This window comes from Cibotium barometz, chromosome 38 (genome assembly GCF_041138505.1).
Source record: "Cibotium barometz isolate CiBa-2024 chromosome 38, ASM4113850v1, whole genome shotgun sequence".
NCBI classification, from domain to species: domain Eukaryota; kingdom Viridiplantae; phylum Streptophyta; class Polypodiopsida; order Cyatheales; family Cibotiaceae; genus Cibotium; species Cibotium barometz.
In genome coordinates, this window is record NC_141083.1 from 45,156,939 (window position 1) to 45,180,711 (window position 23,773).

At 44.4% G+C, this 23,773-nt stretch overlaps 1 protein-coding gene across 2 annotated transcripts; it reads right to left on the reverse strand.

Annotated features, from left to right (window-relative positions):
* Nucleotides 1–575: 575 nt before the first annotated feature.
* LOC147616778 (neutral/alkaline invertase 3, chloroplastic-like) lies at nucleotides 576–14,828 on the reverse strand. 2 transcript variants are annotated; one of them, XM_086777843.1, is made up of 8 exons: nucleotides 14,577–14,828; nucleotides 13,289–14,153; nucleotides 12,639–13,168; nucleotides 10,709–10,874; nucleotides 10,359–10,570; nucleotides 9,753–10,246; nucleotides 1,299–1,347; nucleotides 576–1,203 (listed from the first exon to the last, which is right to left on the reverse strand). In XM_086777843.1, the coding sequence occupies exons 2-8, from the start codon at nucleotides 13,563–13,565 to the stop codon at nucleotides 880–882; spliced, it is 2,052 nt and encodes a 683-aa protein (XP_086633969.1). In that variant the 5' UTR covers nucleotides 13,566–14,153; nucleotides 14,577–14,828; the 3' UTR covers nucleotides 576–879. The 2 variants fall into 2 exon arrangements, with proteins under 2 accessions (XP_086633969.1, XP_086633968.1); XM_086777842.1 differs by having other exon boundaries at nucleotides 12,639–14,153.
* Between the last annotated feature and the right edge of the window lie 8,945 nt (nucleotides 14,829–23,773).

Genomic DNA, 23,773 nt, shown 5'->3' on the forward strand with positions numbered 1-23,773 from the left:
AGCCATTGAATCAGCACACATAAACTTCAGGGAAAAGAAATCTTGTACACCAAGCTGTCACATTAAATTGAATTCTGCAGCTTGCTTGTGGGATGATGTGATTTGACTGGCTGTCAACATCTGTGCAGAATGCTTTTCAGCCTGCTGATGGGGGATAATTCCATTTGCCTGGCTGGAACATCTGTTCAGAATCCTCCAGTCCCCATGACCATGACAGTTGGGAAAGCCCTCCCCATAGCCTTTCCCTACTCCTTGCATAATAGACGTTTGATACCTCAGAGATTAGACTGGCTCCACTCCACAGGACTCATGTGCAAGTATTCAAGCAAGCAATTACGTTTTCCTGTTAAGTGGCTTACTAATGTCAGTGTCGTGAGGGTAGGCAGAGGAGTAATCTAGACCATTGACACCTGTCAACATCTTCCCAGAATGCTGATGTGCTGCTTGCCTGTTGTGTTGCCTAGCTCCGTCACAACTGACTCTGACATTGGGAACATTTCCCTAATGCTTCACAATCCACGGTACACCTTGCAATACATCTAGAGTTGGGTCAACACTCACTTTACAAAAGGGGGGGATTAAGTGTACCTCTGTATTGAATTTCTGTTTTATTTCTAACAATCCGTACATTCCTGGATAAAGATTTCAAAAGCTAGAGTGTGCATGGTCGTTTCCACCCACAAAAGAACATGTTGTAAATTTTTTGGAGCTTCAAAGCATCCAAGAAGAAGAGCTAGGTAGAAAAACCTTTGAGCTGCCTTTTTAATTGGTAAGGCAGTAATAAATTTTTTTTAAATAAGGAGATTTCAAATACCTTTCTCCACATAGAGGGCTTTTCATGCCAAGTCAGTCCTCAGAGAGGACACCTGCGCACAACATTCAAACAAGAAATGGTTTGCTGACACCCTTGCGGCTTCGCTTTCTCTTTGGAGTGGCTTCTAGGAGAGAACGGGCTTCAAGAAGAGTGAAGTCCTCCTCGCATGTCAAGATCTGAGCAGCTTCTGGTTTGCGAAGCAGTAGCTTGGCCACAAGGTAGCCTGCAATTGACCAGGTCTGATAGAGCCGAGCTTGCTTGCCAATGAATTTGCCTGTCTTCAAATCGTAGTATTCTGGCCACCTATCCTTAGAGATCCTGTTTTCTGCTACTTCAATTGCCCTTTGTGCTATCTCTGGCCTCTTCATCTTTATACAAGCAGCTGTAAGCTGCAGGAAACATGTTTTGCCTGCCTTTTAGTTCTTTGGCATTTCAGATTGCCATCTTTCATTTTGAAAACGAAAAGTCATCAAACTGGGTCTACCTGCCAGAGAAGGGTGGGCCAAGAACCTCCATTGTGATAAGACCAGGGTCTGAAAAGGTAACGAATAAGTTTACAACAAAGACAAGAAGTAAATGAAACTTTTCACTGAAAAGAGAAACACATGTAGTTTTTGTTCCAAAAGGTTAAGGGAGAAGAAGGAAAGAGAATGGAAGGGAAGGGTGGGGTTGGAAGAGGGGGGAGGGGATGGCAAGAATCTTCATCGTCTCACTGAATACAAGGAAGAATTTGAGTCTCCTTAGGTGAATCAAATGCATGGACCCTTGAAAGGGATGATCAAGGGTGGGGTTGGAAGAGGGGGGAGGGGATGGCAAGAATCTTCATCGTCTCACTGAATACAAGGAAGAATTTGAGTCTCCTTAGGTGAATCAAATGCATGGACCCTTGAAAGGGATGATCCTTAGCTGCCTTTTGTCTTAATAGAGTGAGTGTGCATCTCTACTACAAGGAACACAAGTAAAAATCTTATTGCTACAGCAGAATTGAATCGGATTCCATCCTCACTTCATTCTATTTTTATCTATATTTAGCTGGCTTTCAGGTAACAAGCTTTAGGCAATCTCTCTGTCTCTCTTTAGTCTCGCCAGCAACCCTCTCTGCGCCAGCCCCTCGCTCAGCTCCCAGCTCCCGCCAGCAACCCCCTCTGCGCCAGCCCTCCCTCCCGCCCTCTCCCTCGCCAGCCCCCCTGCCCTCTCTCTCTCTTTGCGCCTCCCCTCCTCCTGCCCACCAGCCCCTCGCTCTCTCTGCTGCGCATACCCCTCTGCCCGCTACACCCCCCCCCCCTCTCTTTGCTGCGCCTCCTGCCCTCTCTGCCCCCCAGCCCCTGCGCCCCCCCTCCTCCTGCCCGCCAACCCCTCGCCTCCTCTCCTCTCTCTCTCCCGCCTGTCCTCTCAGCCCCCGCCTCCCCCCCTCTTCTCTACCTTCCGCCTGTTCTGTGAGCCCCCGCCTCCCCCCTCTGCTCGCTACCCCTCTGCCTGTTTTACCCCCCCCCCCCCCCCCCCTTTGCTGCACCTCCTGCCCCCGCCTGCACACGCAGCCCCGCCATTGCCCTACTGCTGAATCTTTTCTCTACATGGCTTGACCCCCCTCCTGCTGCTGTTTCGCGCTGCGTGCAAGTGTCATGGATTAAATTCCAGTCCATTGGCTGCGGGAAGTACTGCAAAAAGTCATGGCCAAGACCGGAGTTGAAGAGGAGCTCGTGAAGGTGGAGGACAAGCTCAGCACAATTATCAAAGAAAACAAGAAGATGGTCGACTCTTCCGTTACCGCAATCATAAACCGCCTCTCCAAACTTGAGAAGGGATTTGACAAAATCCAAGAGCTCGAAGAGAGAACATCCAGGCAAGAGGCTGAGATTTCAGCCCTAAAGGAGGAACTAGTGGAGGCCAAATTGCATGCTAAAAGTCAAGCAGCTGAAATCTCAACCCTCAAAAAGGAGTTGGAAGCCACTTCAAAAGGCAAGCTTGAGGATGGAAAATTTCAGCCCTCCTTGATTGAAGAGCTAAATACCATCAAGAAACAAATGAGGATCATTCGAGAGGAGGAGGAGCAACATAAAGAGAAGACATCTTCATGGGTGGAGGTGATCACAAAGACACAAAAGAAGATGGACGAGGCGGAGAAATGGATCGAGGTCGCCAAGAAAGGGAAAGGTAAAGAATCGCCACCCATCCCCACTCCCACCATCATCAACATGACCCTTGAAGAGGAGCAGAGGAGGAAGACCCGGGCTTACATGTACGAGTGTCCGGTCTAAAAGACCGTGATGATGCGGAAGGGGAAACCAAAGAGCCCTATGGGACTACACTCAAAGTTGCTACTTGGAATTGTAATGGATCTCTACGCCTTGATGTAGGGGCTTTTGAGGATAGTTTAACAGGGAGGGACATCATCTTCTACTCTGAGACGCATCAGGCTCCTGGTCAGTCCATGCCACATGTTAGTGGATACCGATGGGAGATAGCTTGTAGACAGGAGACTCGTTCAGAGCATAGAGGACGGGGCTCAGGAGGAGTGGCAGTATTGTTTAGAGAGGAGTTGCAGCCACTGATACATATAGTCTGCAAAGATGAGCAGGCTAGGTACATGTAGACTAAGGGAGCTCGATGTTAGGGATATGGGCCTATCTAGACTCTCACAGGATGAGGAACACACTGAGTATGGGCGGTATTTGATAGACATGGGGACTACACATGGATTGGCCATCCTGAATGGCCTACAGAGATTCTCGGCACCCGGCGGTTTCACTTGCTTTCCACATCGGCATGGTGCTAGTACAGTGGACTATGTTATGGCTCAGCCCAATCTCATTCCCTCTTTTCAGGATTTTATGGTAGGCACTAGGCCGGTTGGAGTAGCAGTGGATCATGCTATCTTGTCCTTCATTCTCACATTTCAGTTCAGCACAGCTCCATTGGGACAGGTCTCCACACACACTGCTTATACCTTTACGAGGGAGACTGACACCGTGTACACGGATGAGATATACAGACGCTTATGTGCCGAGGAGCCGGGACGGCCATTAGATGAGCTCACTCAGATATTGATAAAGACGCTTCATGCTGCAGCATCAGAAGCATATCCCCATAGTCAGCCTACAGGGAGACGATCTGGGAACATGCCCCAGAACAGCTGGTATGATGAGGAGTGCAGAGAGAGGAGGATCAGATTACAGAGAGAGGTGCTCATGGGTGTTACCACTCACAGACAGTCACGGATTACCTTCCGGCGCCTAGTGCGACGGAAGAAGAGGTCTTATCTTGCTCAGTTAGAGAGGGATTTGTATCAGTTATTTATGAGTCAGGACTCATGCGAGGCGTGGAGACTATTCCATGAGCATTCACCGTCACTAGCCATTACCTCCACAGAGATTTGGGGTGAGTATGCAGCATCCCTGTACACAGCACCAGGACAGCCACCCCTGCCAGACCCATCGAAGCCATGCCCAGAGACATGTGCTTTCTTTACTGCTGAGATGGTAAGGAAAGCTATCGACAGGATGAGGACTGGGAGAGCATATGATCATGATGGTTTGGTAGCAGAGCACTTTATTCATGCCAGAGATATGCTTGCAGAGCTTATTGCTATGATGTTTAACCGAGCCATGTGTGAGGGTTTTCCTGAGACTTGGAATATGTCCACGATTGTGCCTATCTTCAAGTCAGGGGATCCCATGCTTCCTGGGAATTATCGTACCCTCATGATTGGTCACACATTGGCTAGATTATATGCATCTATTCTTGAGCAAGAATTGAGTAGATGGGCAGAGAGAGAGAGAGAGCATACATGCATCAGGGCAGAGGTTTCTCCACTCTTGACGATATCTTGACACTCAGAGCTATTATTGAGGAGGGCAGATCATATGGCAAGAGGATTTATTGTTGCTTTGTGTATTTCCGCAAAGCTTTTGACACAGTACCGAGAGCCAGACTGATGCGCAGACTACAGGAGATGGGAGTGCCCACAGAGCTGATTTGGGGAATCATGGCTTTATATAAGACAGTTGTGGGGCAGGTACGTACTACTCAGGGTATATCTGAGATGGTTCACTCCACTATTGGGGTGAAACAGGGCTGCCCCCTTCCTCCCACCTTATTTGGGATGTATGCGGATGAGGTTTCGGACTATGTAGAGCGGGAGGGTGACAGAGGAGCACAGCTAGCAGGGACATGGATTCCGCTGTTATTGTATGCTGATGATATTGTGTTGATCTCAAATTCTCTTGCATGCCACAAGTCTTACATGCGAGGAGAGAAGGCAAGAAGGCCTTCTATCGAGATGGTCGGGTCATCATTGATGGCCGGCCCATGGATTAGCGGTTTGGGGCCTATGGGACACAGACCAAGCCACTGACAAAGATACACATGGCAATATGGAACTGTAATGGTTCACTATGGGTGCAGCCTGGACGACTGGAGCATGTTATGGTGGGGAGAGACATCATACTGCTGACAGAGACACATCAGAGCCCAGAGAGAGGGCTACCTTGAGTAGAGGGATTCCAGTGGGAGTCAGCATACAGGAGGACCACACGCCAGGGTACCTCGAGAGGGTCGGGGGGAGTAGCAGTTCTATTCAGACGGGAGCTACAGGGGAGACTGAGAGTGGTAGCACGGGATCCAGAGGCCAGATACATGTGGATCAGCTTACAGCTCTCACAGGACCGGGTTATATACATAGCCCTATGTTACTTTCCTCCATCAGGATCCTCCTATGTCATTACAGAGGACATGCCACAGGAGGAGGAGACAGGAGCCTTGCCATACACTTGTCTGTCAGAGGAGATTATGCATTATTCTACACTAGGGGAAGTATTTCTTACGGGTGACTTCAATGCCCACACACAGAGCAGACAGTGTGAGGTGTATGACTATGATGACATGGAGATCCTCCACCCTGTGGATCTAGAGGAGATAGGGGCTAGTCGGGCATCAGAGGACACTGGACCAGACAGAGGACATTATGGGGACCACTTACTAGAGTTGGGAGCCAGGCATCGTCTCGTTATTTATAACGGGATGCTGCAGTGGCCGGGATCAGGAGGGCTGACATGCTTCCCACATGGGGGTCATACACGGACCGGAGGCACGGTGGTGGACTACATTATGGGGTCTTTGGAGGCATCACAGCTTGTCACCTCATTCTCCATCCCACCTCGTCCTATTGGGGCAGATCATACATACTTGGCATTTTCACTAGCCGGATCATCAGTATCACCAGCCCCCCACATACCGACGCCACACACTATCATCTACTTCACACATGACATGGCAGACATATACACTGGCAGAGTAGAGGATGGGCTCCTACTCATGGATCCCCTGGCACCTATGGATACCATTACAGCCCAGCTAGCATCACTCCTACACACGGCTGCATTACAGAGCTTCCCACATCGTGTCCACTCAGGAGAGCCTGCGAGATCCGGGACTATGCCCCAGAAACAAATGGTATGATGACGAGTGCAGAGCCCTTTACTCACGGCTCCGCATATAGAGAGCCTTGGGAGCCATCACAAAGCAGGAGTCGAGGAGAGAGTTGAGGAGACTTACTCGCCGCAAAAGGCAGGCCTTCGCAGAGATACAGGAGCTAGAGATCTTTCATTTCTTCATGAGTAGAGATAGCTCTATCTCATGGCGGCACTTCAGAGAGCCTCGGACACCGACACCCATTGTAGACGCACAGACATGGCACACATATGCAGAGGGCCTATACCACGCCCCACAGCAGCCACCTATACCTCAGCCACAGGAGCCTCAACCTACCACAGCTAGCTTCTTTACCCACTCAATGGTAAAGGAAGCTATCTGCCGCCTACAGCATGGACGGGCCGCCGACTATATGGGCCTACAGGGTGAGCATCTCATATATGCAGTAGATTCTTTGGTCCTTTTCTTGCACACCTATTTAACAGGGCACTAGCAGAGGGTTTGCCTACGGAGTGGACGATGCACACCATTGTGCCGATCCACAAAACAGGGGATATGCTCGATCCGCGCAACTACAGGACGGTTATGGTTGGCCACGTGTTGGCCAAACTCTATGGTGCAGTGTTGGAGCAAGAGCTTAACTTATATGCTGAGCGAGCAGGTTTACGCTCATCAAGGCAGGCAGGCTTCAGGAGAGCTTTCTCTACCATTGACCATGTATTCACTTTGAGATGTATGATTGATCAAGCCAAAGTGAGGAAGAGAAAGCTCTATTGCTGCTTTGTGGATTTCTGCAAGGCATTTGACATAGTACCACGAGAGAGAGGCTCTTTCAGCGCCTGCAGTCTCTTGGCATACCAGCAGATATATGACATGGGGCATCTATGCATTATATGAGCAGGTTTTTGGGCGAGTCAGATGCCCACGAGGTATGTCCGAGACTATTGCTAGCACCATTGGTGTGAAGCAAGGATGCCCACTTTCCCCCACGCTATTTGGGTTATACATTGATGAGGTGGCTGACTTCATTACACGGGGAGGCAGAGATGGAGTTGATCTAGCAGGTACCTCAATACATATTATGCTTTATGCTGATGATATTGTATTAGTGTCTGAGTCTCCAAGAGGCCTACAGTAGCATCTACATGCACTCCATGAATTCTGCACACATAGGGGTCTTACTATGAACCTTGGGAAAACCAAGGTTATGGTCTTTCATACATCGAGACAGGGCAGGAGTCAGCTGACATTCACTCTCGCAGGACGCCAGGTGGAGGTGGTGACATCATACGTGTACCTAGGGGTTATCTTCTCTGCAGCAAACACGCGCTTCACCATGGGTTTAGCAACCAGAGCCAGATTGACACGGGGATATGCAGCATTGGCTATGCTAGAGAGACAGTGCCACCAGGCGCATTTTCAGGAGCCCCGGACGAAGGGGTGGCTATTTGACACATTAGTCACACCGGCACTAATGTATGGAGCAGCGGTATGGGCACCAAGACTTGCTACACATTGGTGGACACAGATAGAGAGACCACAGGCCCTCATGATGGCACGCATGATACGCAGCAAACCGTCAGTACCTCATGACATTATCCGAGCAGAGTTTGTTGCGCCTCCTATGATGGTAGAGGCCATATTCCAGACTATATGCCTGCTAGACAGATTCAGAGAGATGCCACTGGATAGATTGTCATACAGAGCTTTTGAGTCATCTAGACAGCTGGCTGAGGCAGAAGACAGAGGATCATGGTATGCACAGGTCACACATTGGTTCTCACAACATGGCCTAGACATGGATCATCTACCACCATTCCAGTATGACAGGGATGCACCACATATCTATCTCTCTCATAGTGAGAGGAACAGAGTATTGAGACAGGACCTATGGCAGCTCTATACACGAGAGACATGGATATCACCTACACAACCTCTTCCACCGAAGATGCTATACTACAGAGATCACTTCATGAGTATCACTGATGATGGATTTATAGAGAGGCCTAGATACATGGAGGGCTTTTTACCACACGGCTCCCGAGTAGCTATTGGTCAGCTTAGAGTCTCATCACATCGATTGGAGATCGAGACTGGGAGAGCACCACGGATCCCCCGAGAGGAGAGGTATGCAGATTGTGCAGAGAGGAGGTGGAGAGTGAGGAGCATTATGTATGCAGATGCAGAGCATATACAGCCATCAAAGAGAGATATCCCATTTTATTCAGGGAGCCACATTCCCTATGCCAGATCTTTGAGGCAGCAGACCAGCGCATACTGGGGAGATTCATTCTAGACATACAGCGTCACAGAGAGACATCATTACAGGCTCAAACAGCTCCAGAGAGGGGACGACAGACACAAATTACTACATTTTTTCAGAGATCCACCCCACTCCCAGCCCCTACACAGCAGGGAATTACTCTCCAAAGAGCAGAGACACTCAGAGCCCACAGGAGACAGAGGACACCTGGCTTTCGGACACCACGCCTATACCAGAGAGAGATGACAGAGATCAAAGCTCAGTTTCACAGAGAGGGTGCGGAGCGACTAGCTCGCTTCAGAGCAGACCCAGGCATGTTCTTCAGGGAGCTGTGGACACCCCCTTCATTGATGTATACCATTCTATACCCCCAGTATGGTACAGGATGGAGCTAGCTAGGTTGCATATCATGATTGTATACTCCATGCATATAGCTTTGCATTCTCCTAGTAGTAGAGCTCCATCACCTCCCCCACTCATTGTACTTATTGCACACCCAGATTCAGCTTTTTAGTTCAGTACTTTTTCATTTTGTTGGGATGACAGAGGATACCCCACACAGGTACACTGATTTGTCTCATAGGCCGAGTTTGGTCTTTTGGAAGACGTTAATAAAATCTTTCTTTCTTTCTTTCTTTCTTTCTCTCTGTGGGAGCATGCTCTATGGGAGATTCTAGAGGAGGATGGCATCACTATGTGACCACATCTCGGCATCATGTAACACCACATGGCTATCCTAGCTTATGTAGCTAGTTTTTCGCACAGTTGTTTCCTTTTCAATGGTTCATTATTCAACATGGATAATTTGTACTACATTTGGTCTCATAAACCCTTGAGATCATTTGTAGACATTAATATCTCTCTCTCCCCCCCTACACCACCTCCCCAGCCACACCCCCCCCCCCCCCGACATCTAGCTATTCATGGATCATATATACTCATTTTCAGTTTCATATACCTTTTGGGTCTTTCATAGACATTTAATACAATCTCTCTATGCCAACTCCATTGTGTACACACGACCTGCAAGCACCCTGGCCCTGTCTTTCTTTTGGCAGCTTGGTTTTCCTATTTCATGTTGTCGAGAAATCCAGTTTACTCATGGATCATATGTAACATCTTTTTGGTCTCATAGAACCTTAGGGTCTTTCGTAGACGACGTTGCTTTCTTTCTTCTCTCAAAATTTTGAAAAAAAAAATCATGTACAACAAGCTTGTGAACATAGATACTGGAGTAGAGCTTACGTGTTTTTGGGGTCACTTCCAGTAATTATCCTCCATTCCTCACCGTCTAGCGCAGGATAACATATCTTAAGAGGCATATTTCCCACTAGATCCATCCACTTTGCCTCAAACAGATCCAATATGGCATCTGACTGCTCTGGAGTCGCAAGTGATCCAACTATTGACCACAAATTACCTAGAGAAAAGAACCGGAAGTCCATATGGGCAGGCTGTAGGTTGCCTATCAGGTACCCCCCACGGTCAGGCATCCATTCTACCAGCCAAGGAGATATTTGATCTGGATAGATGTTGAATTTATTTACTGCATCATAAGAGTACTCTTCTGTCTTGTACCTGTATATCTCATTCAGTTTATTCATGTCCACCCAATAGTACTCTCGTATATGGAAGGACAGTGCAATCAGCCTGTTTATCATGGCCCTGATGAGATCCAATGACCCATCTTCAGGCGTAAGCATCTCTCGTGCACAACGCAGAGCCGAGTAAAACAATGCCTAAAACCATTTCAGACAGAATAAGTCAGACACGATGAAACAGACAGCTCCATACATCAAATACAGCATAAAGATGGCAGGTCTTTGAAACCTGATAAGCATGAGTTCTTACTTGGATTTCCAAAGGGTGTCCATGGATGCCCATTCTACGGTCAATCATACAAGACCCATCAGTGACCAGTAAAGTGGGGAACATATCAAAGCCATCTGCTAAGCATAACTTCAGTATCATCTTCATGCCTGTTTGGACATCGATTCTTTCTTGCAAAGAATGATCACCTGTACACTTCCCATATGCTCTTAAGAGGATTATCCACCACAAACCTGAATAAAACAGAAAATCACTTGGATGTAAATGCTTACTGTTGACAGCATACGTTTCAAAGTGTCACCTCTGCTGAAAAGCACTAAGCTCTCAGATTTACAAATGAAGTTGAAGAAATATCAAGTACTAATACTAACCAGAATCAACAGGAGCAACCCGTCCTATTGCTGCCTCCCCAAAGTCGGGATCCAAAGTCTCCTCCATTACATTTTCATCACCATCACGAGGAACAAGACCTACTTTGAAGCTCGCAGGCATAAGGCCTTGCCCAGGACTGTAGCAATCAACAGTCTTTTCCCAGCTCTACAAGTTCAAATAAGACTTTTTAAAGCGAGAAGCAACTTTCAACAAGGCATTAAAAATCAGTGAATACAACTCTAAAGATCACTATATTCCAGTAGAAATCTTCACAAGGGTGGATGACTTCAAAATAGTCTACTGCCGATGGCGGGCATTTATCCCTTCATATACCCAGTTGTACTTGTCCATCAAGGCTGCAAACCTCTCTGTAAGGCAAAATTCTTGCGAGACTATCCCCAAAAAAAAACAATTAACCTAGGCTAAGAATTGTGTTCGTCCTATTCTACATGCAAAAATGGGCTGAAAACCCAAAAACGCGAATCCTAATTTGGTTTTAACTTTGCATACTGACGCTGGGCAGAAAGCACTGAAGCAAGGGCTGAACTAATACAAAACAAGGAGACCCTAATTTTGACCTCCAAACCATAAAACGTAAACCCTAATTTCAGAAAATCCTAATTCATCATGCACAATTGTACCTAGAACTGTACTAGGCTCTAATACAAATGTGACATGCTAACTATGCTGAAATTGATTAATGATGATTAACACTAAGATAATAAAGATCAATGCTAATCACATGTGCAATGATAACACAGAGAAGTAGAAGACAAAGACTCTTTATCTATTCTAGTCCTTTCGTATACTACTGAATGAATGAATAATTTACAATGATTGGCTAAGATCCAAATTAAATATGAGCCCTGAAAGATGTTTATGAACCTATGTTGTGCTTAAATTGATGGAAAACGTTGATATAGAGGTGTACTCTGCAGCTCCACGTGTGGTGATTGCGTGCCCTTGGTCTTGGCTCTCTTGCCCTTGGCCTTGGCTCTGCATCGTCTGCCTGTGAATACTCATAAATGACCAATGACTTGGCTTTATATAGGGATTTTGATAGCAAGTCATATTCAAGTCGGCCAACCCTTTTTAGGCCAGAAAAGTCGTCAAAAAATGTCATAAACTGTGTACATATTGTGCCCAATACTTGTCCAATCCATTGTAGCATGTCTTGGGCACCTCTTCACACCTATAGTGTCATGTGCACAGTGTGTATCTACCGTGTGTTACACGCACACAAGACTAGCTTCGAGGTTTGGGGAAGCTTGGAGCTAGGCAAGCTGATTGACGAGCTGAGTTAGGGATAGACTAACGGGCGGGCACCCAAGTATGGACAGGCGGGCGCCCAAGTGTGGATGCCCGATGACCAGCCAAGAGCCTATAAAAGGGTGGCCAAGGTTAGTCATTAGTGATATAGAGTCTCACGTGTCTTTGTGAGAGCTCTCTGGTCAAGAGCCTGGATCTAGTGCAGACGTGCACCTGCTTTATGCAGCCGAGGCTGGCAGCAGTCTCAAGGCCCGCAAGGGTAGCTTCCTAGCGGTATGGGACGTCACGAGATAGATACTGGTCGGTACGTCCATCTGGTTAGCTCAGCTCGTGGCTCGGTGGGGACAGCCAAGACTTGTGGGCTTGCCGACGGCAAGGTTGGGAGGTGAGTCAAACCTACACCCCCGTCATGTTTGTTTCGTTTGTTTGCAGGTTTTGAGTCTTGTATTTTTCACACCCCTCCCCCTCCCTTTTTTAATTTTTACCACCCTCCCCCTTTTCATGTTAATTTTCCTAACTACCCTCTCTCTCTCTCTCTCTCTCAATGCGCACCCCCTACTACTTTTTTCTCCTTTTTATATTAAAAAGCGACCCCCTAATATTTTTCCCTTTTTGTTTAAAAAACTCCAAACCTGCAAGATTTCAGAGTGAAGAGCACACCTGTAGCTGAAGAGTATGGAGGATGAAATGTCTGACAATTTCAGATTCCCCTTTTAGCAAGAATGCAATGGCTGAAGGTATGAAATCCCGAATAAACACCTGATCATAGTTTAGAGGGCTGGGATCTGAAGGATCATTAGCTGCAATGGTTCCAACAGGATTTCCACAATAAAACACTGCAGCATTTTTTAGGAGTTCCCATGCCTCTCTTTCAATGAGGCTTTCATCAATACTACTTTCTCTAGGGGTGCCAGTAGATGTTGCAATGTTGTCAAGTGTATTCTGTTGGTTTGTAACTGATTGCTGGCTGAAAATGGCACTCTGATCAGACACTTCTGGTTGCACAAAAATGTTCTCTCCTTGCAGCTTCTCAGCAATTGAAGCAACTGCTGACAGCTTCTCCTTTCCCTGTATGCAATCATTGTTTTCTGGTGAAACTATGCTCTTCCATTCTGAATCTCCACCAGTAATAACATCTTCATGCTGGCAATGTACTCTCAGATGTTTCCTCGTATTCCCAAGAGCACGATCTGCAGGATGAAGCCTTGGTGAGTACAATGGAAATGGCCAATATCCAGATCTCACAGGTATGCGCAATATACTGTTAACATTCTCAGAGCATGAAATGCAGCAAGTATGAGAGACTGTACAAGAGCTCTGATGCAGCCTCCAGGACCCGTTCTCATTTCGGCATGAACCAGAGCAAGCATAAGAGCTTGCAAGACATGAAAACTGGCAGATTGCCAAGGGAAATTGCCTTGTAAGTCCATAACATCCCTTCTGTTTCCATGAAGAATTATATTTAAAGATGGTGTAAGGCTTTCCAGGTAAGATATTTGATCTGGTTGAAGGTAGGAGCTGCTTTGGGTTTAGAAATGCACAACCTAAAGGAGGCACCAGCACCTTCGGTGAAGTGACGTGAGTCATAAGAAAAGAAAGGGATAACACCGCCACTTCTGAGAAAGGGTGAGATGCTACAGCAAAATCCACTGACTGGTGACGGAAGTTATCAGAGGTTTGGAACTGTATCTTGATAGCTGCTGGATTGAGGAGCTGATCTCTATTAGGAAACACACTGATGCTATCTGATCATCACATAGACAGAAACATGGCTAGCTGCTTTTCGATCTGATGATGCCTCATATGGATGATTTTCAAACTGATAAGTTCTCTAGACAACACCTGAATGCCCTCTCACGGATTCACATGTAAGGGTTAATCTTATGAATCTACATGCAAGGTGGATGAAGGGTAACGTTACTTGAAGATGGTTCAAATGCAAGGAATCTTCTGGTTATGCCTCATAATTACTTCAAGTAGAAGGGCTTATCAGTTGATGCATGAGGGAAGGCAGATTAATGTTCAAAGTGCTTGTTGAAGAACCCATTGCATGCCGCATCACCAAAGACATTTGGACACGTAACCAGCAGCAATGCTTGGATACCTGGCCGCCGCCTCAAACACGCCCAATGGTAGGCAAAACAGCTCAGATTGCAACGTAGAGTTGGTTCAACACTGTGCAAGCAAAGAAAGATCTCAGAACAGTCACTGAAAGAAAAAGGTTTCATTCGTCTATCAAAATGAAAATAACAAACCCTAAATCATCAAATCCCAAGCCTAGTTCCGTTCTTCCGTTAAGATGCTGTTAACAAACCCTAAATCATCAAATCCTAGCAACAAATTTCGAATCCAACCCTAATCTACACATCCAACCTTAATGTTTATATCAAAACCCAGTCTTCACATCCAACTCTAGGTCACCAGAGAAGACAAAGCATTCGTGCAACGTTTATCAAACCTTAATTCAAATTTGAACATGCTAATCAGGATGCGGTTAGCAGAGGCTAACCCGACTCCAGATCACTGCAGAAGGCAAGAATTGCAGCTTTTCTGGAAACGATTAGTGTATGGAAGAAAAATGTCTGGCAAAATGCCTACCTGAGGGTGCAGATTGTCTGAGTTTGATGGAGCTGCAGGGACTGATGGTGTGGGAACCCTAGAACTTCATTGAGCACCGTGAAGCCCGAACGACTCGGAACGGAGCCAAAGTTTGAACTTCAAATTCTCCTGGATTCGGATGACACCTGACGCTTTGCTGCTACTGTGCGCAACACCAGACACGATAGGATATAGCAGCAGGACAGTTTTTTCCCTTCAAGATTTGCAAAGGTTTCCCACCACGGCAAGTTTAATTTTTTTTAAAGGAAATGGCTATTTATTTATATTAAGAGATTAGAGAGGAGTTACATCACATAAAGAACCTTCAAAACAATGTCCTTGGTGACTATTGTCTCCACTGCAAGTTTATTGTTTATTGCTTCACTCTGTTTACTTTATAAAATTGACTGATTTAATTAATGCACCTGATAACTTTTAGGTGATTCTTATTTTTATTTATTTATTTATTTATTTATTTATTTAATAGTGTGTTTTAATAAAATTGATTGATTTAAAGCGAGGGCATTGTAACTATCGGGTGTCTAGCCGGGGATTGAACCTGATACCTCCAGGTTACAAGCCGCCCCCATCAACCACTAGAACAAGCGCCCGATGTTGAGGGGTGCTCACGGAGTACTTTGCTCCCTTCTAGTAGCCAAATTTTTAAAAAAAATGATTGATTTAATTAATGCACCTCATAACTTTTAAGTGAGTAATAGGGTGTATTTAATATGCACCTATGATAACCATAAGGTGAAATATGCACAGTGACTAAATTTGCAACCCTACGTTAGCCTTCAATTTGACACCCTCTATGAGGGCTTGGACTTTAAGAATAAGAAAACGAAAACTTGCTTTTTGAGTTGGCCTTCAAATGACAATAGTTTTTATGGGTGGCCTTTTCAAAAACAATATACTAAAATACTTTTTTCCAATAATAGAAAGATGATCTTGATGTTTTGTATTAGAAATCTTTAATAAGTTGCTATTTTGTAGTTATTACATACTCTTGATGTTGCTTATTATTTTTATTTTTTTGTTTTGAGCTTATCCACTTCATCCTAAGCTCACGAAGAAAACCCTTTTCCACGTCTTATGTATTTGACGCTCCCTTGAGGTTACAAACCTTAGGAGACCGTATGGTCATGAACAATCCCAGGTAGTGCGAGAATTGGTTTCCCTCACCTGCTAAAAAATTCCCAATCTTCACATCACTTACTCTTGTACTGTGTTAATGGATTGAGGCCTATGAGCTTTCATGGCTACCCAAGCCTCACAAATCCCCTCCCAATCTACCTCATGTGAAAGGAAAGGAGGGAGAGGAGACTCGTTTACATTGAGTCCAGAGACATGTAGACATCATTTACATAGAGTCTAAGGCATGGGAGAAGGTCTCCATGAAAGCTTGCTAAGCAAGATATGATTAGTATTGATTATAAGTTAAAAAGGTATCAAAAGGTACAATAGCCTAGACCGAAGTCAGTTATCTAGTACTTGGCCATTTCACACTAGCTAATAATATGCCCATGGCCAAATCTATGACCAAGGGACCCAAGGTCCAAACCCATACGTGTGCATGTGCATATAAAATTTGCTTCATTACAAACCATCCCCTTTTATAATGATTTCGTCCTCAAGGCTGTGCGCAAAAAGAGACATATACAAAGGCTATATATAAAAGCCAAGAATCACATCCATGACTAAATGTCAATGTTGTCGCCAAGGTGTATGATTTCTCTTAGATCAAATGAAAAGGAATGTAGAGCAACACCAATGACGAGGCTAAAAGTGCATCCTATTGGATTGAATGTGAAACCAAGGAGTCACCTTATCATAACCATAGACCTCATGCCACCTGGATCAAAAGGGTAAGTTGTGTCACTCCAAGTCATAAATGTGTGGCGGCCACCTAGACCGAATATGAAGTAACACCGCCCCAATGTCAAAAGATGATAACCAAGGATGCCCGGATCGAATAGAAATCCATGAGATATGCCACCAAGATCATGGTCTAGATATCCACCAAGGCCGATGATGAATGTGTCATGATGGCGTGCCACGTCAATAAGCATAAGGCTCTCAAGATGATCTCCGGTAGGACCAAAAGTGAATGCCCAATAAACTATATCCATATAATGCATAGGCATCCACGAGCATCACAAAAGAATGCCTCTTAATCCCAGTCTATGCTCAAATCAAAAACTAATATATCGTGAGGAATGATACTCCTCTTGACTGACGAAGCAAGCGCCTGCGCATCTCTTCCATCCCATTTTGTTTGTTCTTATCCTGACAGATATGCCTTTTGCAGCATGTTCATTAGAGGAACTAGTATGTCTCTCAGTACTAACCACAACATTCCATAGCCCTTTGGCTACCACTATATGTCGCATCATATAGGACCATAATGGGTAGTTGGTCCCCTCAAACTTATCCTACGGGCGGCGGACAACATCCGAAATACATAATTGTCTGTCATTTCTAATAATACCAAAGCAAGTAATCACGCAACCTACAAGTGCTAAAGTGATCCTTTGATGCGACCAAGGTGGCTGCTAACAAGGTTGTTGACAATGGAGACCTGCAAGGTGTATGATAGAAATGCAGAGTAAAGTGAGTAGAACATACACTCATAAGATGTAGAGATCGATGTCATTGAAGTGTAGCTCGTAGACAAGATCCAGTGTAGCTCGTAGACAAGATCCAGTGTAGCTCGTAGACAAGATGTAGAACATACACTCATAAGATGTAGAGATCGATGTCATTGAAGTGTAGCTCGTAGACAAGATCCAGTGTGGTGAGTGTTTGATGATGCTTTCACGTATATCTGCACACTCGTCTCTATAGTAGATATGACAATACTACTCCAAAATGTGTTAAAGAACATTGCAAATTGGTCCCCAAAGATGTCTTTAAAAAAACAAAAAAAAATCGCCTGAATGACCCCCAAAAAGTACGGAACGAAAATCAAACTGCAAAACTTTAGTGCAAAGTATTGAACACTTGAAGGTTCTCTTTCTTCTCCTAGAGGGGCTCCTTGATCCGATTCAAGAAGACAGGCGATTCGGGGTAAAGGTAGGCAACAGGGGTGAGGAGCGTATGCTCTGATACCAAATGTTGGAAACAGGGTTGCAAGAATATACACATACACATACGCATACGCACACAATGAGATAATAGATAGATAGATAATGAATGTGTGATATACAAAGATAATAAGTATACCTCCTAAAGAGGGAAAAAGTGGCCCGCCGACTGTGGTCCTAGTGTGTTCACATACATCAATACCAAATATAGCTACACTAAGTGTTCCAGGATGTTCACACACTTGGACTTTGTTCGCACATGAGTGCATTCTTGTGGATTATTAGGGATTTTCCACATGCCTCGTGTTTTTTTATGAGGCATGTTCACTCATTGAGTGTGTTGGGTGGGATTCACGTGCGTACTTACACACATTGTGTTTTGTGCTAGTTTGGTTGATTTTAACTTTGGTTTGCACGCCTTTACACATGGCACCCTTCCGTGTGAACATGGAGGTATCCTGGAGTTGTCTTATGGCATCCATGGTGTCCATATAGAGGGACATGGAGGCATCTTGTAATTGCTTTAGGATGTGGATGACGTTGCCATACGTATTCACCAAGGGCATGACCTATAGGGAGTTTCGAGATGGTTAGATGACACATGGTCATGATTTTGGTGTTGGTGATACACATGACTACATGGCACATGATGATCATGATGGTCTTTCATGGGAGGCATTTCATGAGTCTTGGGGCGAGAGGTTTAAATCCTTTGAGAACACATGTCAGGTACTTACACATATACCACTCTCGCAGTGGAGTTTGCACGGGTCTCGACAGCTTCTATGACTTGTCTACGACATTTACTAGCCATCGTCCCATTGATTTTCATTCTCCTAGATCGCCCCATTCATTGTATTATGATGCGGATGATGATGATGATGTATTATGCACATACACATAATGATATTAATACATGTGCACATGGTGATACACATGCACATGATGATATTGTCACACATACACATGGTGATGATGTTGACACATTTGTTGACACATTGTAGTCCCTTCAAGCACTCACAAAACCAGGCTCAAGGCATGCAAAGTATATGCATTGGGGTGCCCCTGTTTGGGACATCATAGCATAGCGGAGGCTACACTCCAACCCACACACTTGTCAATCCGTGAATGCAACCCGGTTAGCGCATAGAGGCTATCCCGAATGGGAGAAGAAGAGTTAACCACACACTAATGACCTCTAGTCCTACTCAATCCTTCTCAACACTCAAGCAATCAATCTTACATAATCAAAGCATCAAGATTAGGCTACACTTAAGCACACAAATGCAACTTATGCAAGGAACCTAATATGCAAAGAGCTATCACACAAGCCTCAACTACACATTATTTCAAGCACAAGCTTCATCACAAGCACTCTACAACTCACAAATCAAAACATCATTAAGAAATCTAGATTAGCAAGTGTGTAGACCAAAACCTCATATCATTGAAAATGTAGAGAATAGAGAGTACAAGATGGAAGCATGAATGGAGATGGAGAGCTTTGGGAGAGCACATGAGAAGGAGCTATGGAGCAAGCTCTCTCTATGAGCCTCTCAACCAAATGACCAAAGAGTGTCTCTAGCTTTCAAATGGGCCACCTTTTATACAAAAATTCTAGAACTCCCAAAAGTTCCCATGTGGGACTATTGTCAAGCCCTCTCCCACATTCATCTACAACTTTGAACTCTTTTCAAGAGCCCTAAGTGTCTTTTTTGTTACATCCTTGTATTGATCTTGATTCGTCACGCAACACTCCCCCCTTCCTATTTTGCGCACGTCCTCGAGCGCGGTAGTAGCAAGAGCTGCAACAAAAAAAACAATGGATACAAGTAAAATAAAAGAAAAGGAAAGGAAAGAAAAACAGCAATGATAATTTCACACGTGAGCATACAAGTGAAAGGCTGATTAAAGTTTTAATGAGTACTAAAATAGGTGAATAAAGACTAGTCAAAGTGAGACTTAAGTGGTAGATAATTCTATGCAAGACTTAAGTGGTAGATAATTCTATGCAAAGGCAAGTGTGCTTTGTACACTGCCGGTTATGACCGCAGTCTCAATGTCCTATAAGTATGTAAGTTATTCCTAAGTGGCAAACCTACTCCTAAATATGAGCACAGGTGATTGGAACTCTTTTTTTTTTCTTTTTCTTTTTTTCTTAATATGTGTGTAGAAGGTGATAAAGATTAAGGTTCTATCCCAAAGAGACCCAAGCAATGGCCAAGAGACCTCCGCCAAGAGAATCTAAAGACCGCTAAGTATTTCAAGGGCGACAGACCTTTTTCTTTCTTTTATGACCTAAGGAGTACCCCATGAAGATGAGGGCATCGGTCTCGAGGGCCCATAGTGTACCCCCGAGTCCTACCAACATCTATCAAGGCGATAGGTTCCTCAAAGGTCTTTTTCTGAAGCTTTTAGACACCAATGTTCACCCCATGGAAACCAAGGCATCGGCCCCAAGGTGCTAAGACAACCCCAGGTCCTACCAAGCATTTCACATGGCGGTAGACACTTCATGTCTCAATTTACTTTGTATATATATATATATATATATTTTTAAAGGGTATAAATTTTTTTATAAATTTTTATTACTCCTAGCACCTAGCTCATATCTAAGAGGTAACTACCACTAGGGATAACTAATATACCTTGAAAGCATAAGAACTTGGCATACTCCCTTGGTATATATCCTACACCGTCTTTAGATAGAAATATCTTTTCCTAAGTCTTCTAAGACTCTAGAATTTACTCACCATATTTTAACAACTAATCAAAAACTTCAAGCAGCCAACATTGTGTGAACATGCAAACCATATATTCGAAAGATAAGAGCATATAAAGAAATAAAGATTAAGATTTGAATACACCTGTTGTAGTGCCCTGTTGATGTTGTTCGTTTGCATTGATGCATTGCTGATTTTGTGCAGATTGCTCCTCCTTAATCTTTGTAGGCGTAGCATGTCTCCCCCCTTCCTAATTTGTGTGCACGATAGGTGGACTATTGGGGCGTGTTTGATGCTCTTGTTTTAGCGAAGATCTCTGCAAAATTTTTATTAACAAACAAGAAAAGAAAAGAAAAAAATAAAATTTGCCATTGGTGCCAAACACCGCATATAGCCGAGGGGAAAAACCCAATGGGAGAAAAGTGCCCTGGCTTGTCGATCTTATTGTGGAGTCGTTTTTACTTACCCTTGCGCCGGTGGTAGATATTATCTCAAAAAGAACATAATCCTCTAAAGGCATAAGGAACCACTCTATACAAACATTGATCTACCAAAGAGCTTCATTTGTAGTGTTAATGCCTTATCTTTGGTTTTAGGTATGTCCTTCTTGGGTGGGAACTTTATCAATTGTCTTGGAATTTGAGCAAGATAAGAGGATTTAGGCATTGAAATGCTAGAATCTATGCTCAAATGAGACTCATTTGGACCTATCGTAGGTACACAAGTTGATGATGGAATTGTGTAATATGGAGAAATCGGGACAACTGGTGTTTCAATACATGTTTTAGGAAGATCAACACAAGTAGTTTTGTAGGTGCTATCACAGCCACCTTTCCTTTCTTGAAGAGTTTGTGTTGATTTCTTTTGCACCCACTGATATGGAAAATCAAGGGTGGCTTTTGGCATCTTTCGGAAACACTCTTTTACCCCTGTCAAAGCATGGCATTTTGGAAGCCAAATTGCTGTTGCATCCTTATAATAGCCTTGTGCTTTAAGAACATGTTTTGGGACCCATCGATTAACAATCCGAGGTTTGGGCTTGGAAATGATGTGCTTCTTAAGAGGCTTAGCAACTGGACTAGATGGTACAAGTTTGTACGCATCTTTGGGTAGCCATATTGATAATTCCTTCTTACCTGGCCTTCTTTGAGCAGCAACTAGAGTAGTTGGAACATGCCAGCCATGGCCCTCACTTGAGTACTCATCAATTATCCACATCATTTGTTTTGGAGCTTCAAGAGCAGATTTTGATTGTGGTTTGGGTAAGGTAGAAACATTACCCCTTTGACACGATAAAGCTTGTTGAGTAGCAGAGACTTTCTCTACATGCAGTGCTGTTGTGGTGGATGCATTCCTATAGTACAAATCATCTAGAAGATCACGTGGTTGTACCATTCGTATAGGAATAATATCATATCCATCTGAGTCACAAAATTGAATTGGCTTCGGTAAAGCACATGTCGATAATGTTGCAAGGACATGACTCCATTCTAATGGATCAATTAAATGCTCAGGGAAGGGTTGTGGAATGTATGCCTCGTCTGATACACTTAGATTACCCTTAAGTCTCTCAGTGTTGAAATCCCTACATGAGGCTCCACACATCCATAGATCTTCTCGCCCATCAGACAATGTAACTCTTGAGCCCTCAGATGAAGCAGAATCAAACTCATCTATTGGAGACCTTGTACATCACGATATGAGTGATTCCTTAGGTTGACCCTTGTAATGACAGAATCATGTCGGAGGTACAAATAATTGTATCCCCAATCTTGAATCATTTGAAATTGTCGCATGAATGGTCTACCCAATATCACCTCGTAGTTTGGATGTTTTCCAAAATCCACTACTGCAAAGGTGTGCTCATATTCAATCCCACATGTGGTGACCAATATGTTCTCAAGCAACCCAAGGGGATGTTCTAAGCTTCCATCTGCTAGCTGCAAGCACATCCTGGTACTCCTAATAGCTGGTTTGCCCCACTTTTCCCAAATGGACCTTGTCACAATGCCCACTCCTGCGCCACTATCAAGTATTGCAGTTGAAGATACTTTTTGCACTTCTAATGGGAGGGTAGCATTTCCCTGATCGTCTTCACAAAATTTTCCTACTTTGTTGATAGGAACTGGCATTACATGCTTTGTCTCGGAGTGTATAGTACACTCATGGTGACCCTTTTGTAGCAATACCTGCTCTGACAAACATGTGGCAATATCATTCCACAACTCAGGTTGAATTTTTATCAAATCAAGCAAAGGTAAGGTACAAGCCACTGGTGCTGACAAAATAGCCTGCACCATACTCATATCCTTCTCCTTTGTCAACCTTTTATGCATGGAGGGTATCCTCAAGGTTTGAGAACAGTTCTCATATTCTCCCAGATATGATGGTAAGGTTTTCATTGTATGCTTACTTCTAGGAGAAACAATTGTTTGAACTTCCTCCTGGATGCTCAGGTGTCTAAATTTGTTTTCCGTGCCCCTGGTAAAATCCACCTCAGAGAATGGAGGCGAACTAATAGAAGACATGTTCTCATTAATTTTCTCAGTTACTGCGGCCCACATTTCATTTGCCATGTCCTCATTAGCATCAATAACTTCATCATTGCATGGGAAGACAAGGCTAGGTGGTGGCAGATTACCCCCTTTCAATTGGGAGTCAATTGGTGCAGACCTTTCGCTATGAGCTTGTGAAATGAGCTCACTTTTCATTTCCCGACTTGATGACACTTCTGGTATGGTTTCTAATGTTGGTTTAAGAGAGGTTGGGCCCCGAGGAATAGGTGGTGGTGGTCCCTCAAGTATTGACTGAGATTCCCTAATGAGTTGCTGATGTACAGCTAGATTGATCTTCTCCTCACGAGGGTTTGGGTATTCTTGAAGCTTCTTGGGTAGCTCAGATAAAGCTGCAATGCGACTTCTATGAGCATCAATGATGGCATCTAGAGTCTCATTCACTTTATCCACAAAAACAGAACCCCCAGAGCTATCCTCAGTCGTACTAGCCTCATCTTGTTTAGCACTAGGCCCAGGTTGAGGTTGATGTTCCTCATGCACTTCTTGGGATGTAAAAGTTTTATCCTTCATGTTTTGTTTAGAGGCTTCTTGAGAACTAGTGGATGTACTTTTAGTTTGTTTGCTTCGGTTCTTCTTCCTCCTAGTGGGCTTTTTTCTACTGGACTGTAGGGTTTTGTCCACTAGATTTGTCTTTGCGTCCCTAGTTCGAGGTGTCTCATCAGTTTGTATTTCAGCGTTTCTTGTCTGTGATCGAGTCATGACTCTAAGTGGCACGACATCCTCATTCTCAGATGAAGGTGGTGATGGAACTGTACCTACAAGGTTGAGTGAGACCTTTGGTTGAGAGGTGCCTTCCTCATGTGGTTTCAGCA